This window comes from Trifolium pratense, linkage group LG2 (genome assembly GCF_020283565.1).
Source record: "Trifolium pratense cultivar HEN17-A07 linkage group LG2, ARS_RC_1.1, whole genome shotgun sequence".
In the NCBI taxonomy this organism is placed as follows: Eukaryota; Viridiplantae; Streptophyta; class Magnoliopsida; order Fabales; family Fabaceae; genus Trifolium; species Trifolium pratense.
In genome coordinates this window covers 10,815,857-10,832,669 of record NC_060060.1, presented here as the reverse complement: position 1 = coordinate 10,832,669, position 16,813 = coordinate 10,815,857, and the positions used below count along the sequence as shown (strand labels likewise).

Genomic DNA, 16,813 nt, shown 5'->3' with positions numbered 1-16,813 from the left:
AGATTGTTTTTAATAATTTTATAAATGAATTGTTCTGATTCGTCTGATCTGATAATGGATGGCTAAGATGCAAAACAGTATGAAAACCGCGTGATTTCTAACAGCAAGAAATCCAGATCCATCCATGTGGGAGCCCTACCACAACTTAAAAGTAATGTAAAGTGTAACCTACCAAGAAATTAAAGTTCCAACAATAGTAATGGAAAATATACACGTGCTTTCAAAAACCAAACTAAACAACCATTTCAAAAAATAAACTTGTTGCTACAAATAACCCAGTTCACAGTTTTAGTTGAGTTAGAAAACATTTGATTCCATTCCACCACACTAGCAACAAAAGAGAACAGATCTACTTTCTTTGTTGTCCTAAAAACACACGTGTGGCCGCCAAAGTTGAAGAGAAAGAGAATCCAAATCCAAACCCAATTAGTGGAGAGGATTCTTACATGTTAAGTATGTCTATTTTGATATATAATGAAGGATCTAGAATGAATTATATAGATTACCTTCCACGCCTATAAATATGTAATCATAATTCATTTGTAAATTATCTAAGTGAAAAGCAATACAATTTATTCTTGCTATAACTTTTCACGTTGTTTGCTACTACTATCTTTCAACTATCAACTAAAGTCTTTTACACTATCTAACTATATTCTAAACCAACACTACTACATCAACTACTAACAGTTATGGCGGCGGAAATATTACTTGGAGGTGCTGTTGGAGCTGCGATGGGGGAGATAATGAAAGGTGCTATCCAAAACATACAAAATGGTCGACAATTTGGTCCAACTCTTGAGATGAACGCAGAAACTTTGAACGCTCTGGCTCCTTTGGTTGAAGAGATGAAAGGTTTCAACTACGTGTTGAATCGACCCATAGAAGAGATAGAGAGGTTTGAGAAACATATAAGAGAAGGTAAAGAGCTTGAAAGAAAAGGCAAGATGCTTACTCGATGGAAATTTCTTTGGTATTCACATTACCAAACCAAGCTTAAGAAGAAAGATGAAGATCTTCTGAGATATTTGGCTGTTAACATGCAAGTTGAGAATAGAAGAGATGTGATGGAGATGTTGGCAAAGGTGAATGGAATTTATGAGCTTATTATGAGAAAGGAGGGTTTAAGTGGTAATCAAATTTGGGGTTTAAATGGTAATCAATTTGGGGGTTTGTGGGGTGTTCCTGGTGAATTTGTGGGAATGGAGGAGCCTTTAAATAATTTGAAGATTGAAATGATGAAGGATGGTGTTTCTGTACATGTATTGAATGGTTTGGGTGGATCAGGGCAAAACACTCTTGCTAAGAAGCTTTGTTGGGATTCACAAATCAAAGGTAACAACTAACTAATTGTTTCCTTCTTTTATTAAATTATTATTATTATATTATTATTATTATTATTATTATTATTATTATTATTATTATGTTTGAATTGTTTATCTACTTGTATAAGTTTTGTGAAACTATTTGGGAAAATTAATAAAAACAACTAATGATAATTTTTATAAGGTTTTTTTTAGCTTATTTTCTTAAGTTCTACTATATAACTTATGAAAATTGATCAAGCATATATAAGAACTATTTAACTTCATTTTATCTTTTGTTATAAGAATAGCTTACATAAGGACATATCATGATAAACATCTATGCTATAACATCCAAATAAGTTGTTTATACAAACAACATTTAATCTATGCATAAACCCAACTAATTTGTTGGGATTCATCTTCAATCTCACATCTTCCAATTTCTTAAATAAAGAAAAAAATTAAAAGTAAGTTATTAAAAATTAAAACAAGTTTTTAGATTCATTGAAAATGTAATGTACATGGTCTATATTATAGACTAGATACATTATTTTTTGAATGAATCTAAAAAGTGATTTTTACCGGAGAGAGTATGTACCGATATATTTGTTAATGTGGATGATTTTGATTGAATTACAAACTGTATTTATTATTTTTTTCTATATTAAATATTGTTCTGGACCGAGCTTACAAGCCCGGATATCAAAACACCGCGAGCAATTACAACCGAGCAAGCCTTAATGTGGGGACATATGACACTTGCTCGACACACCAACGGTCACATACCTACGCGTTTTGTAACGGACGATTCATCGGAATGATGAGCATTAACTGCTCATCAAGACTTTCCAGCCGTTTTTCGGCAGCCACTTGATGGTCATTAATGCCATCAAGGGCCTTGGCCCAGCGATGGGGGCTATATATACGAGACTTCATACCATTCACAAGGTACATATAATCTTAGCACAGAAAACCTCACTCCACACTTAAACTGACTTGAGCGTCGGAGTGTCTGCAAGTACACAACCCCCTCCGCTTCAATAGAGGTTCACACAAGCTAAAGGTCGGCACGATCTAATCCAATAAAATCAAATATTATTTATGGACCAACCACAATAATCCAATACACATTCACATAATATATATAATAATATATGTCACCTTAAAAAAAAACCTTCCAAAATGCGTCTAAATAGGACAACAAAAAACACAAAAACCCATTGTGGGGATAGCTCCTCCAATGAGAGTCCAAAACGTGTCTCCCCAGTCCCCACCTCCCAAAACTGCGCTGCACAAGTACCAGTACAACAACCCAGTACATTTGTTTGCAATCAATTATGAAAAGTGACAACAAAAGGATCCAAAAAAAAATAGAACACGTTTTTTCCATGGGACTCACAAAAAAGTAATCTCTCTTCAAGCAAGAGAAATTTGATCTTCTTTATCAACGTTTCTCTTCCGTATTTCCGCTAAAACGGTGGCATTTAACATAGTCAAACTAAATTACTTATCTCACCACCAATGTTATAAGAATCAGACCGGAGGTCGAATCGGTGTGGCTACTGGTTCAAGGGTCAACCGATCGGACCGGTTTAATCGTTATTAAACCGTTTATATTGAACCGTTCATATAACTTTCTTATTTCACAACTAATAAACAAATTAATAAAGTAACATTAACAAAATAGAAAATTTAGAAACTTAAAATAAAGAAATCATAAATCCAAAATGCATAATTTATACCAAATAATTATACATAAATTCGAAATTCATAATTCATATAAATTGTTAAACTTTAAATTGTACAAAATCATATAAACTTTACATAATCATATAAACTTAAAATTGTTTGTTAAGAATTAAGAATATATTATACAATTAAGACAAATATCAAGATATCAATGAATGCATATTAATGCATATCAATAAGGTAGACATGTAAACAATGTTGGTCAATGCATATCAGAAAAGTATATCAATTATATTAAATTGTATCAATTGTATTTAATAGGTTTTCCAATAAACTCAAATTATAAGCTAGGCATTAAATTGTATTTAATATAGGTTTTCCAATATAGGCTATGGATTAATTCCTTACTACTCCTTTGTTTCCTTCAGAAAAATATTAATCAAAGAAAACGAAAAAAAAATTGAATTTTTTTTTTTTTTTTTAATTTTCAAAAGATTCCGAACCGACCGGTTTTTTCAAACCGCCCCCGGTTCACCGGTTCGAACGGTTCCGGACGGTTCGTACCGGTTTCAAGCGGTTTTTTTCCAGTTCTGCAGACTATCGGTTCTCAGCACTAGCCCGGACCGCTGCTGTGTCCGGTTCCCGGTTGAACCGGCCGGTCCGGTCCGGTTCTTAAAACATTGCTCACCACCATTATATTTGTTAATGTATAACTTTACTCATTAATATTTTTAGTTGTTTATTACTTCCTCCGTTACACTATATAAGTAAAAAGGAAAATGTTAAACAGTGTCACCGGGGCACTGTTTAAGTAACCAAATATAGTAATATCATATCGAAGTTTGTGCAGTCAACGACTCGAAAGTATAAACAATGTTATTTTTAATTTTAAAATTTCCTTTTTTGGTTTCCTTAACCAGTGCCCGGGGGCACCGGTTAACATGAGTTACATGACCCAAGTAAAAATCACATTTTTAAGTTCATGGCATAATAAATGTATTTAGTCTATATTATAGACCAAATACATTAATTGTGCATCATTACTCCCTCCGTGACACTAAATAAGCAAAAATCACATTTTTAAATTCATTGCATAATTAATGTATTTAGTCTATATTATAGACCAAATACATTAACTATGCAATGAATCCATAAAAGTGATTTTTGCTTATATAGTGTTATAGAGGGAGTATTAAAAATTATAAAATTCTATATTTTAAAAATATTCATCAAGACAAATCAAACAATATCTCATATGTTAATATTTGAATGTATATTAGTAGAAAAATATTGTCAAAATGTATCATATAAATAGTACACTAAGTTAAAATTAGGTCATTTATTTTGGGACGGATGGAGTAGTATTCAAGGAAAGAAAATTAAAGCAATTTTTTGGAAATGAAAACCATTAGTGTTACTATTGACGGTGGTGATTTAACATCAGCGGTGGCTTAGATGAGAGCAGCGACTCTCGAGGTGGACATAAAGAATGAACTAAGAGCAAATTTGATGTTTTCGGTGGCGTCGCGGGGCAAAGTTGATGTTCATGGTTTCAACGATGGAATCTCGACCATCTTTATAGTGAAAAAAATTTCATCAGCCATAAATTCCTCATCTTTTTTGTCAAGTAGTCTAGTGGCTAGACATTTCACCCTTAAAATGGAATAGTGGGGTGACCGACATTAGTCCCCTGCATATATAATGCAATGTCCATGCAAACTAAGCTAAGCTCATGAGACATAAATTCCTCATTTCTTCTATTCTTAATCATTTTGTCATTAATATAAAAAAAAAGTTTGATAAATACCCAAATCTCTATCACACGATCCTCTTCATTTAATAAAACTATAGTATAACAATTAGCTATAAAATGTCTAAAAAAAATTATCTTTATGATCTTTCACAACTGAATAATCTATTTTATGACTCTTTATAATTAATAAATATTTCATTTTAGAATAAAGAGAATTTTAAAATTTATAAAATATAATAGGCAATGAGGGGTTTTCTGAATTATAGACAAGTCTTATAGAAGTTGATGGAGAAGCTAAATGAGAAGGCTTTTAAGAAAAGGATGTTGGAAAAATATGACATAGAATTATTTCAATAATAATAAATCAATGAAATATTAGAACAAATAAATATGACTAATAATATATTAAATTAGAGAAGAAGAAAAGCTTATCGATTTTGACTGAGGCGTGCAATGCACTGGGCTTAAGAGTATTTCGCCACCACAGGTAAATTACCCGATGCAGTTGGTCTCATAGCTAATACCCTCCAGGATACAACAGTCACTTCTTGCTAGCACTGCACGTGAATTAGCAAGGTCTCATAGAACTACTTTTGGATGCTCGAGGGAACTTAATATTATATATTATTATTTTAGTAATAGAATTTGTTGTATCTCTTATTCATCTTCTTCTCTTCACCCTCTTCTCACTCACCCTCGTCCTTGTATATATACTATTGCCAATCAATCTCATAAGACAAAACCATAATTCTTAATTATTAGGATTAAAAAGCAACGTTACAATGTTCTCTAAAAAGCATAACCGAAAACCCACCCTTTTAATTAGGAATGATAACAAATAATAGCAATAAAATAGGAACGGTTATGTTGACTAGGCAATCAATATGAAACATGTGCATGACTAACAATATTAATCATATAATGACTCTTAAAATTATAACTTAAAAATAAATTACATAGAAAATATCCTACAATCCCCCACAATTTATTTTAAAGTTTTAGTTTTTTAAGTGTTCCCAAGAGCGTGAAAAATCAACGCATAAGCACTAGTGTCTTTTGGACTATGAACTAGTACATAGAGCAAATGAAATTTGATCCACTAGAATGTCGGTGAGATTATAACCTCTATGAACCTCATTCCGTATGTGAAACAGTGACTTCATCACTCACATTGATCTCTCGTCCAAAGTTGTTCAACGCGGTGTGGTGCATTTTGGCCTTGCACCTATTCCTGGATTTCATGAGTGACTCTAGAAAGTCTGCCCAAGCTTTCATAGAGGCGGCCCTACCTCAACACTCATATAGGTGAATCTATCAAGTGTACATCACAGTCAAGCACACCACTCATTTTATGAGCTATAGATTCATTAAGAGAAAAACTCAACCTCCATCGCTGTAGTATACACTATCCTACACCATACTACACCATAGAGATGAACTCAAATAGAAATTGAATAGTGTCTCCTCAAATTGACAAGTGACTTGTTCTTACCCATATGAACATAGCCTTGCAAATTTTCACAATCTATGTTGGGTTACCATCACTCTCAATTTTTGTATTGGACATATATAGTTCCACCCCCCTCGATGTATATATCATCCACTAGTTTATTTCTCAGTGGGATTATCACAGGATCCTTTATTTATATCAATCAACAGCTGTTTCACAAATTTCAATTATACATTGACTAAGACGTCTCTTAGTCAGTATCTCATTTATTTCCGAATATACATCCATGATATATTATCATAGGTTTACTTAGATAAATTTTAAGCAACAATATTCTCACAAAAATTCAATCTATATTTAAATTTATTAGTACCAGTCTACTTGAGAATTTCCAAGTGACAACACCCCCACATTTGGTAGAATTAATTTTTCCAAGCGAATTATTTATCCAAGTCTACTTGAAAGAATTCCAAGCGCAAACCCCCACATTGGAGAAATTAATTCACACAAATATTTTTCATATCAACATATTTCACTAAACATCATTGTATTATTTTAATATAATGGATAATCCACAATATACCATATTATAGTTTATGGTATTTCTCAAATATTTTATGAGTCACAATCATATTCAAGTCTACCTAGAATATTTTTCAACGACATCTTTTCTATTACATATTCAGGTCATGAAATTTCTCAGTAAAATATCTCCTCAATTTGGTTTCAAGTTCCAACACCTATACAAATTTACAAATCCGGTGGCAACAAATACTACTGCATCACTTGAATAACAATTAGCGAACAATATAAACAGTGAACTACCAAGTGCCATAAAGATATATAAACTTTTACATCAATTTATATTGACTCGAACATACACTAGAAAAACTTATCCATTAAACTTCTCAATTATAAGTACAAAATAAATTTTGACAATATGGCATAAACCCCCACATCAAAAACCATTTTACACAAATTAAAATACACGCATCAATAAATTTTATACCCACAAAATTTCACTTTTCCAGTTATAAAAGTCATATATCAATTTTCACATAATAAATAAGCAAAATAATCTTTCACGATAAAATAAAAATTTATCAAACAATGCTTTTGATATATACACATTAAATTAAATTCTGCAATATGAATATGCCTCGACATTAAAATATATTTTACACAAATTCAAGTGAACATCAATTTAATTTCTACTCAATAAAATTTCAACCGTAAATTTATTATCAATTTTACACAATTAAATTAATTAAACTATCGAAAGTAAATAATATTAAAACGGTAACGAATACCAATGAAAAATTTATCACCATATTATAATATGCAATGAACAAGATGAACATACATCAATCTATAGCTACACAACTTTTAAAATTAACAAACCATGTTTAACAAAACCATAGCTCTCTATTTTATTGAAAGACGACAGAGATATTCAAAACCACAAGTGTGTGCAAATATCAATAAATTTTATCACTTTTCAACTATACTCATGCTTGCATCCATAACATTCTCTTAAGCAAAGACATGACATGAAATGCTTTTCGGTGGAAATATTAATAGCACTCAAATATCAAGACATGGTAACACAAATAAATCATCCTTCAACAAAGAAAATTAAATAAGGTAGAATAGATAGAACCTGAATAAAATATATAAGTAGGTACAACTTTGAGAAACTTATTCACCATTTTCCTATAGAAAAAGTTCACCAAGCTCCAGGTATATTGCCCACAACATGTCACACCAATCATTGCATTAACAACAGTATAAACAAATCACAAAATAGAATTAGTAACAAATATACTTTATAATAATAATAATTCTATGCCAATTCAAAACGAATTACTCTTAAGATTGTTGGAAAAATATGACATAGAATTATTTCAATAATAATAAATCAATGAAATATTAGAACAAATAAATATGACTAATAATATATTAAATTAGAGAAGAAGAAAAGCTTATCGATTTTGACTGAGGCGTGCAATGCACTGGGCTTAAGAGTATTTCGCCACCACAGGTAAATTACCCGATGCAGTTGGTCTCATAGCTAATACCCTCCAGGATACAACAGTCACTTCTTGCTAGCACTGCACGTGAATTAGCAAGGTCTCATAGAACTACTTTTGGATGCTCGAGGGAACTTAATATTATATATTATTATTTTAGTAATAGAATTTGTTGTATCTCTTATTCATCTTCTTCTCTTCACCCTCTTCTCACTCACCCTCGTCCTTGTATATATACTATTGCCAATCAATCTCATAAGACAAAACCATAATTCTTAATTATTAGGATTAAAAAGCAACGTTACAATGTTCTCTAAAAAGCATAACCGAAAACCCACCCTTTTAATTAGGAATGATAACAAATAATAGCAATAAAATAGGAACGGTTATGTTGACTAGGCAATCAATATGAAACATGTGCATGACTAACAATATTAATCATATAATGACTCTTAAAATTATAACTTAAAAATAAATTACATAGAAAATATCCTACAAAGGAAAAAAATTAAAGATGAAAAAGTTGATTTCAACTCATTGCATTTGCTTTGATAAAAAAAAAAAAACTCATTGCATTTGCTAGATATACTCCACTATTGGCATCGATATACTCTTTGCTAGATATAATTATCTAAATTGACTTTATGCAGTTTATTCTACTCTCTAATTTTTAGTGTATTGAGATAAAATCGATGTCATCTCATTTGGCATTCAATCATAAAAAGTTTTTTTGTTTTTGACCAGGCAAGTTTGGTGGAAACATCTTCTTTATTACCATCTCAGCAACTTCCGACTTGAAGAACATTGTACAACAGACACTATTTGAACACTGTGGACTTTGGGTGCCTGAGTTTCATAACGACGAAGATGCAATTAACAGATTAGGACTTTTGCTGAAGAAAGTTGGTAAAAATCCAATATTATTAGTCTTGGATAATGTTTGTCCTGGCTCAGAAAGCCTTGTTGAAAGCCTTGTTGAGAAGTTACAAATCCAAATGCAAGATTTGGTAGATTGTAAGATTTTGGTGACTTCAACCGCGGATGCATTTACAAGATTTGGCACCCCGCGCGAGTTGTATCCACTCCAACATGATCATGCAGTGTCCCTTTTTCTTCACTTTGCTCAACTGAATCACAGCAGCTCATACATGCCTGATAATGATCTTCTCAATGAGGTGCTTATGGATATGTCATAAGTTGTTTTCATAAGCTAGCTCATACTAGTAGATAAGCTGAAATAAGTCAATCCTAATATATCTTAGTCAGTTTACAATTGCATACTTGTTAGTTACTCACTGATTTCGCTTCTATTCATAGATAGTGAAAGGTTGTAGGGGTTTACCATGGGTGCTTCAGTTCGTTGCTGGATTACTCTGTCGGCAGCCTTTTGAGATGTGGCAAAATATGAAGGAATGTTTAAACGGTCAAATGATTATTTATGATTGCATCCAACATCCCTATTTCGCGATGCATGTTCCCCACAGAGAACTAACAATGAATGGATATAGTCGTCCTGATGATTGGTGGATGGGACAGAATCAGCAGAGAATCATTGGTATGGACTCATTTGATTAAGCTTTGTATTATTGTTGCAACAATAGCTCATTTATCATTTATTGATAAATTAATCACTTGGATTAATTTTGTGGCACGATAATGGGTAGGGTATAGGGTCCCTATCTCGTACCAGCAGTTTGAAAAATATCACTTGGATTCATTTTGTGGCACAGATGGTGGCAATGGCATAATGAAGGACAGAGCACCACCTAGGAGGAAGAAACAAAGTACAATGATGGAGGACATAGTACTATGGAGGAGAAAGAAAATAAATATAATGATTATAGTTGCGGCAACAGTAATTTGGGTGTTGATGGAAGTTTATCAATTTAACTTCCTAACTCTCATGTCATGGCTCACCATATTTGTTGTTGCTTCAATGTTCTTCTATTCCAATATGCTTATACGTTTTGGAAAGTGAGTACCTTCTCTTCCTCTGCTTCTTCTAATGCAAAATTCTTTGTTTTTCTGATTATATACACATCACAAGATATGAACGTCAGACAATATATATAGACCTTAATAAATAAAAGGAAAATGATAAAACTTACGAAGCAGTCAAGTAAGAAACACGGCTTGTTTTTCGATTTTGAACACTGCCCCATGATTTCCGCCAAATATGGAAACAAAAGCTTCTTCGCTAATTAAAAACATGACACGTTAGGTTTCTTGCAATTCTTGCATTGACCACGTAATATTTAGCACTTCTGATAATAAAATAGAAGACATATTAAACGTAACAACATATCAACGTCGCATTAGTATTTGACATTAGACATGCTTTCATTCTGAAATGTCACTACTACATAGTAGTAAGTAGTAGCTAATTTCAATATATCTGTATTTTTTTTTTAATTGTGTGAAATTTTTTATTGTATGAATTTTTTTAGGGAACCACCAAACTTGTTGAGGTTGGAATTGAAGGAAGAAACAGCTGTGAGAATGGCAAAGACAATTAGAGCATGGATTCGAAGATCAATAAAGTGGTTGTTTTTCATTGTGAGCAGAAAGAAAAATTGGCCTGAGTTTGTGAGAGTTGTGGCTAGGTTGTTGGCAATCTCTTATGTAGGAAATTGCGTGGACTTCCTAACATTCATTTATATAGGTACATACATTATTAATTAATCATCTTTTTTTTTTTTTTTTTACGCAAATCATCTTCTTCTAATAATGTGAATATTTGCTATGCATTGACGGAATAATTTCTTTTCTTCTAATGCATCCAATTAAATCAGACCCTAATGCCACTTTCATAGATTATAGATTAGTTTTATGATATAATTTGATTTGATTGGATGCATATGTAAAAAAAAATTTACACCATCAATGTATACAAATTAAATATTTTAATAATCTATTATTTCCCTTTTAATTGATTGGATATTAAATTTTATTGTGCTGTATAGGTATATTGGCCGGTATGACACTTCCTGCAACTTATATAAAAAACAAGGACAAGATTAAAAGATCAATATATTGGTTGAATTTCTACTTCAAAAGATCAATATATTTGATGAATTTCTCCTTAAGTGGAAACTACACACAAAATAAAAGAAAAAATAATAATAAAAAAGAAAGAAAGAAGAAAAGTAAAAGAGGTGTGTGTGATTCTGTTGGGCTTGGCCAAACTGCCACAAAGTGATGTGTGCACTTTGGTCCCATCACAAGAAATGGATGTAGTGGTGGAGGAAGAAATACAAGAGAATTTATGAGATTATAGATGAGAAAGCCACTAGAAAGATCAAATGCATATACCAAATGAGAATGGGAAGAAAATAAAGTGATTTGGCAAACTCAGGCCAATTTTTCTTTCTGATCTGGAGTTGCGTGCTATTATTGTAATTGTAATAAATCAATGGCAAATGCTAAATACTGTTAAAGGAGCACTTGTTAAAAGATTTATATTTAGAAAGTGTTTCTTAAAAATCGTATAAAAGTCTAAGTATTAGTCTTTTCAATGCACAACTTTTTTTATTTCTCTTTTTAGTTTCTTAATCTTAATTAGTGTTCCGGTTCCGGGACACTAGTTACCAAGACCTTAAATCAATAAAGATCTTAGAGAATAAAATAAGTCCAAATTACATTAGTTATTTTAGAGTATCATAAAGAACTCAATATTCATTATTTAAATGGATCCCACTTATTTTTTTTATACTACTCCCTCCGCCCCAAATTGAGTGACACAGTTGACTATATTGCATTATTCACACATATTGTTTTGACCATATTTTTCTACTAATAAATAAAAATAAATATTAGCATATAAGATGTTGTTGGATTCGTCTCGATAAGTATTTTCAAAATATCAAATTTTTATAATTTTTACTATAATATAATTAAAAATATTAATCGTCAAAGTTATGCATCGACATACGTGAAACAGTCAACTGTGTCACTCAATTTGAGACGAAGGGAGTATTATTTCACACTTTTCAATTACATAAACAACTAAACTATGGGTCCCACATGACCCTACATTATATCTACTCTTTTGAAATAATAATAAATAAATAAAGGGTCATGTTAACATGTGCACAAAAGGCACATGTTAAGGTTCTAAATATAGAAAATTGCATTTATTATTAGAAAAGTATTTAATGCTTAAGAAGTTAAATACACATATTTCAATATATTATTTCTACTTTTGCTTCCTTAACATGTGTCTTTGGTGCACATGTTAACATTTTCCATAAATAAATCTTTGGCAAATTAGTAGTATAAACGTTTCTACTAGTGCACACGTAGCTGCGATTAGTAACTCAAATAAAAGTGAAATATCAAATGCATCCTAATAGGTACTATTTGAAAAAAGTGTAGGCAAGGCCTAAAGTGACCGATAATGATGCTCTTAGATGATCAAGTTCCACAATAAAATCTACCGTTCACAATCCCACAAGTGGGAAAATCAAAAGTCCACACATGCATGTTATCCTTCCACTCAACTAAACCCCAGAGCATTTGCGGTGGTTGTAGGTCTAAGCGTCAATCATAGACAAGTCTTTCTAGATGTTGATGAAGAAGTTAAATGAGAAGGTTCTTTAGAAAAGGAAACAATTTAAGACGAAGAAATTAATTTCAACTCATTGTATTTGTGGTTTATTCTATCATCTCTTTTTTACTCGTGTAATTTTGAGTGTATGACATAAAAGTAAAATCAATCTCATCTCATTTGGCATTCAATCATAAAAAATATCCAAACAATTTTATTTCATTATCTTCAGTTTTTGATTTAGAAAGTTATTTTGTTTTGACTAGGCAAGTTCGTTGGAAACATTACACTCTCAAAATTTCCCAACTTGAACTCTTGAAGCACATTGTACAGATCAAAAATTACAGTTATTTTTTAGACCGTTTTGGTAATAAAACATCTAACGTATACATGCAAGTGTCAAACATTACCACAAATGGATCTGTGGCGCAATGGTAGCGCGTCTGACTCCAGATCAGAAGGTTGCGTGTTCGATTCACGTCAGGTTCAATTGTTTTTTTTGCTATTTCTAGTGTGTTGCTATTTTTGTTTATGAAAAGTATCTTTTCTTAATTCAAACGCGCCATAGCCACGGTTCATAACTTATCATATCTTAGCACAATCCATAATGTTTTCTTTCTCATCCAATCTTACAAACCATTTCATTGATTTTGATTCCACAAAAACACACAAGAGTTGCATTGTATAGTTAGTTATGGCGGATCTATTCAGTGGAGGTGCGGTTGCTTTGCAGTTCAATTGTTCACCATTAACTGGATGCTGATTTTGATTGCCATATTATTTGGTTGTCCAGTCTTTGTTGTGCATGCCTCTCTGAATTCCCAACCGGAGGTAGCTAGTGGAGGTCAATTTAGTTATTCTTCAAATTCCGGACTAGTTTTTGGTAGCGACGGTCAACATGTTATTGACATTGATTCTTGAATCAACTTTGAGAAGTGTTGTAGCATTTTTTTTATGGAGAAGTGTTGTAGCTTTGTAGCGTAATTTGGTTTTTTGATCATATGTTCCGTAATATGAAATTGCCAATTTATTTCTAAACCCTAAAGAAGTTTCCCAACATATCTATGTATTGCAACAAAACTTTCGGGTTTAGAAAATCGACCCTAAAATGAGTAAACTAGAAGTTTTAATAATCACAAATGAGTTGGTTTCAATCATTCTGAATTAACAAAGTTTGAGCTACTCAGTTTTTTATCAAACTTGAAAAGAATAAGGTTGGAGAAAGTTTCTGTCCCTTGCCAATGCATATTGAAAAATCTGTGAAAATTATCCCTTCATATGTGCAATATAAGGAAGAGGAATGCTTTTGAAAGCTGTTCTATCGAAATTTCATATGCATTGCCAAATCTAGTGGCGTTAAGCATTGACTATTGCAATGATTTGATTAAACTGCCGGATGGTTTTTGTAACATTACCACATTGAAGAAGCTCAGTATCACAAACTGCCACAAGCTTTCTTCAATACTTCGAGATATTGGAAAGTTGGAGAATTTGGAAGTGCTAAGGCTTTATTCCTGTTCTGATTTAAAAGAGATGCCAGAATCTGTCGCAGGCCTTAACAAGCTACGTTGTCTCGACATCTCAGATTGTGTGAGTCTTCCAAAACTACCGGACAATATTGGTGAGTTGCAAAAGCTTGAGAAGCTCTTAAGGAAGGGTTGCTCAAAGCTGAGTGTATTACCTGATTCTGTCATCTATTTTGGAAATTTAAAGCATGAGATGCATGTGATTTGTGATGAAGAAGGTGCTACCTTATGGGAACGGTTTCTGAACATTTCCAAGCTAAAGATAGATATGCCTAAAGTAGAAATTAACTTAAATTGGCTTCATGGAACTGAGTGTTGATTCATGAAGATAAAGTGACTTGAAGTCATGTTGAATTGTTGATAATTGTAAACAATGTTGCTACACATATGTTTTCCTAGTTATCATAATGTTGTCCATGTAACTGTAATGATTTATGGTGTTGGACTGTACTGTAAATGTAATATATGTTAGAGTTAGTCTTAGGCTCATAGGCTCATGGCGTGCCAATGAGCAAGGACCTGCGCGCGCGCAAGGCAAGCAGGCTTGGCCTGGCTTGGCCTGAGGTAGCTTGGTTAGCAAGTTAAGCACTTATGTGTGTGTGTGCTTACTTGTGAACATCTATATGACTTGTACTCCTATATAAGGACTTGATATGTGATGAATAAACTAGAGAATACCATTTAGAACCAACAATTGGTATCAGGAGACCTAAAGATCCAGTTTTTGGCAAAAACAGAAAAAAGTTTGTTACAACGGTGTAACCGTTTTCTTTCTCTTCTCTTTTCTCTTTTCTCCTCCAAAGTAAAGCTTCACCAAGCTTTATCAATGGCGGATTCCACTACACCATTCCATCAATCTATTCCAAAATTCGAAGGATTCTATGATCATTGGGCTGAACTCATGGAAAACTTGTTGCGATCGAAGGAATTTTGGAGTTTGATTGAACATGGTGTTACAGTTGCTCCTGCAATGCAACGCAAGAACAAATTCGTGCTGCAGAGGAAAGTAAATTGAAAGATCTCAAAGTCAAGAATTATCCGTTTCAATCCATTGATCGAACTATTCTTGAAACAATTCTTGATCGAAGCATATCAAAGAGTATTTGGGAATCTATGAGACAAAAGTATCAAGGTTCAACAAGGGTGAAGCGTGCTCAATTGCAATCTTTGAGGCGTGAATTTGAACTTTTGTTGATGCAAGAAGATGAATCAGTAGATGACTACTTTCGAAGAACTCTTCCAATTGCTACCAAGATGACAGCACAAGGTGAAACATTGTCTCAAGCCACCATTGTTGAAAAGATCACAAGATCCATGACTCAGAGGTTTGAATATGTTATCTGCTCAATTGAAGAATCAAGAGACATTACTGCAATGTCTATTAATGAGTTGCAGAGCAGCCTTCTTGTGTACGAAGGAAGAATGAAGAGGCACAGAGCTAAAGATGAAGAACAAGCTCTGAAAGCTTCCAATCTTGGTAGGGGTAACAACAATTCAAGCAACACCAGAGGGAGAGGACGTGGTTCTAGGGGGCGTGGAAGAGGTAGATCCAATCCAATCTCTAAAGAATTTGTTGAATGTTATAAATGTCATAAGTTGGGACACTATCAGAGTGAGTGTCCATCTTGGGAAGAAGGTGCAAACTATGCAGAATTCAATGAACATGAAGAACTCTTGATGATGGCTCAAGAAGCAACAGTTCAAACACGTGATCGGGTTTGGTTCTTAGATTCTAGCTGTAGTAATCACATGATAGGTAACAAAGAATGGCTCTTTGATGAATATGGTGAGAAGTATGTTGTCAGGGATGAGTGTATCAAAGAGGTTTTGGCCAGAAGCTGTAGTCTGGGCCACACATGTCATCAATAGAAGTCCAACATTGTCTGTGAAAGATAGAACACCTGAAGAAGCATGGAGTGAAATGAAGCCTTCAGTAGCTCATTTCAAGGTATTTGGCTGCATAGCATATGCACATGTGCCTGATGTTCATAGAAAGAAGCTAGATCCCAAAAGTATCAAGTGCATTCACTTGGGAGTTAGTGAAGAATCAAAAGCATACAAGCTCTATGACCCTATTCAAAACAAGATAATCATTAGCAGAGATGTTGTTTTTTATGAAAAACAAGGATGGAAATGGAATGAAACAAGTGACAAGAAAGAGATTGAGATAATAGACAATGATGGTGAAGATTCAGTACAAGCTGAACCTGTTGCAGAAGATCCAGTCACCACTGAACCAACAGTTCAAAGTGATAGTGACATGGATACTACTAGTGAAGAAAACTATGACAACACTGAGGATGCTGTAGGGCAAAGAGCCAGAAAACCTCCAGGCTGGATGAGAGATTATGTGACTTGTTCTGAATTACAAGAGGAGGAACAGTTGCAAAATCTAGCAGTCTTTAGCAATAGTGAAGATCCAACCTGTTTTGAAGAAGCAGTGAAGTTGGCTGTATGGAGAGAAGCAATGGATCAAGAAATTGAGTCCATTGAGAGGAATAGAACCTGGGAA

At 33.0% G+C, this 16,813-nt stretch overlaps 1 protein-coding gene, 1 non-coding gene and 1 pseudogene across 2 annotated transcripts; all 3 read left to right on the top strand.

Annotated features, from left to right (window-relative positions):
* Window positions 1-192: 192 nt before the first annotated feature.
* Window positions 193-11,712, top strand: LOC123908355. Its single transcript, XM_045958984.1, has 6 exons — window positions 193-1,335; window positions 8,974-9,404; window positions 9,547-9,784; window positions 9,960-10,203; window positions 10,677-10,891; window positions 11,193-11,712. Exons 1-6 carry the CDS (start codon window positions 693-695, stop codon window positions 11,426-11,428), a joined length of 2,007 nt encoding a protein of 668 aa, XP_045814940.1. The 5' UTR covers window positions 193-692; the 3' UTR covers window positions 11,429-11,712.
* Window positions 11,713-13,192: 1,480 nt separating this feature from the next.
* Window positions 13,193-13,264, top strand: TRNAW-CCA. Its single transcript has one exon. It is a non-coding gene; the product is annotated as a tRNA-Trp (tRNA).
* Window positions 13,265-13,883: 619 nt separating this feature from the next.
* Window positions 13,884-14,620, top strand: LOC123904151 (annotated as a pseudogene).
* Window positions 14,621-16,813: the final 2,193 nt, after the last annotated feature.

Bases quoted from the DNA above. Each gene is read 5' to 3' on its own strand.
- LOC123908355 (XM_045958984.1), top strand. From the start codon at position 693: ATGGCGGCGGAAATATTACTTGGAGGTGCTGTTGGAGCTGCGATGGGG. The intron at 1,336-8,973 runs GTAACAACTAAC...GTTTTTGACCAG, and splicing joins TTGGGATTCACAAATCAAAG to GCAAGTTTGGTGGAAACATC. The intron at 9,405-9,546 runs GTGCTTATGGAT...TTCTATTCATAG, and splicing joins ATAATGATCTTCTCAATGAG to ATAGTGAAAGGTTGTAGGGG.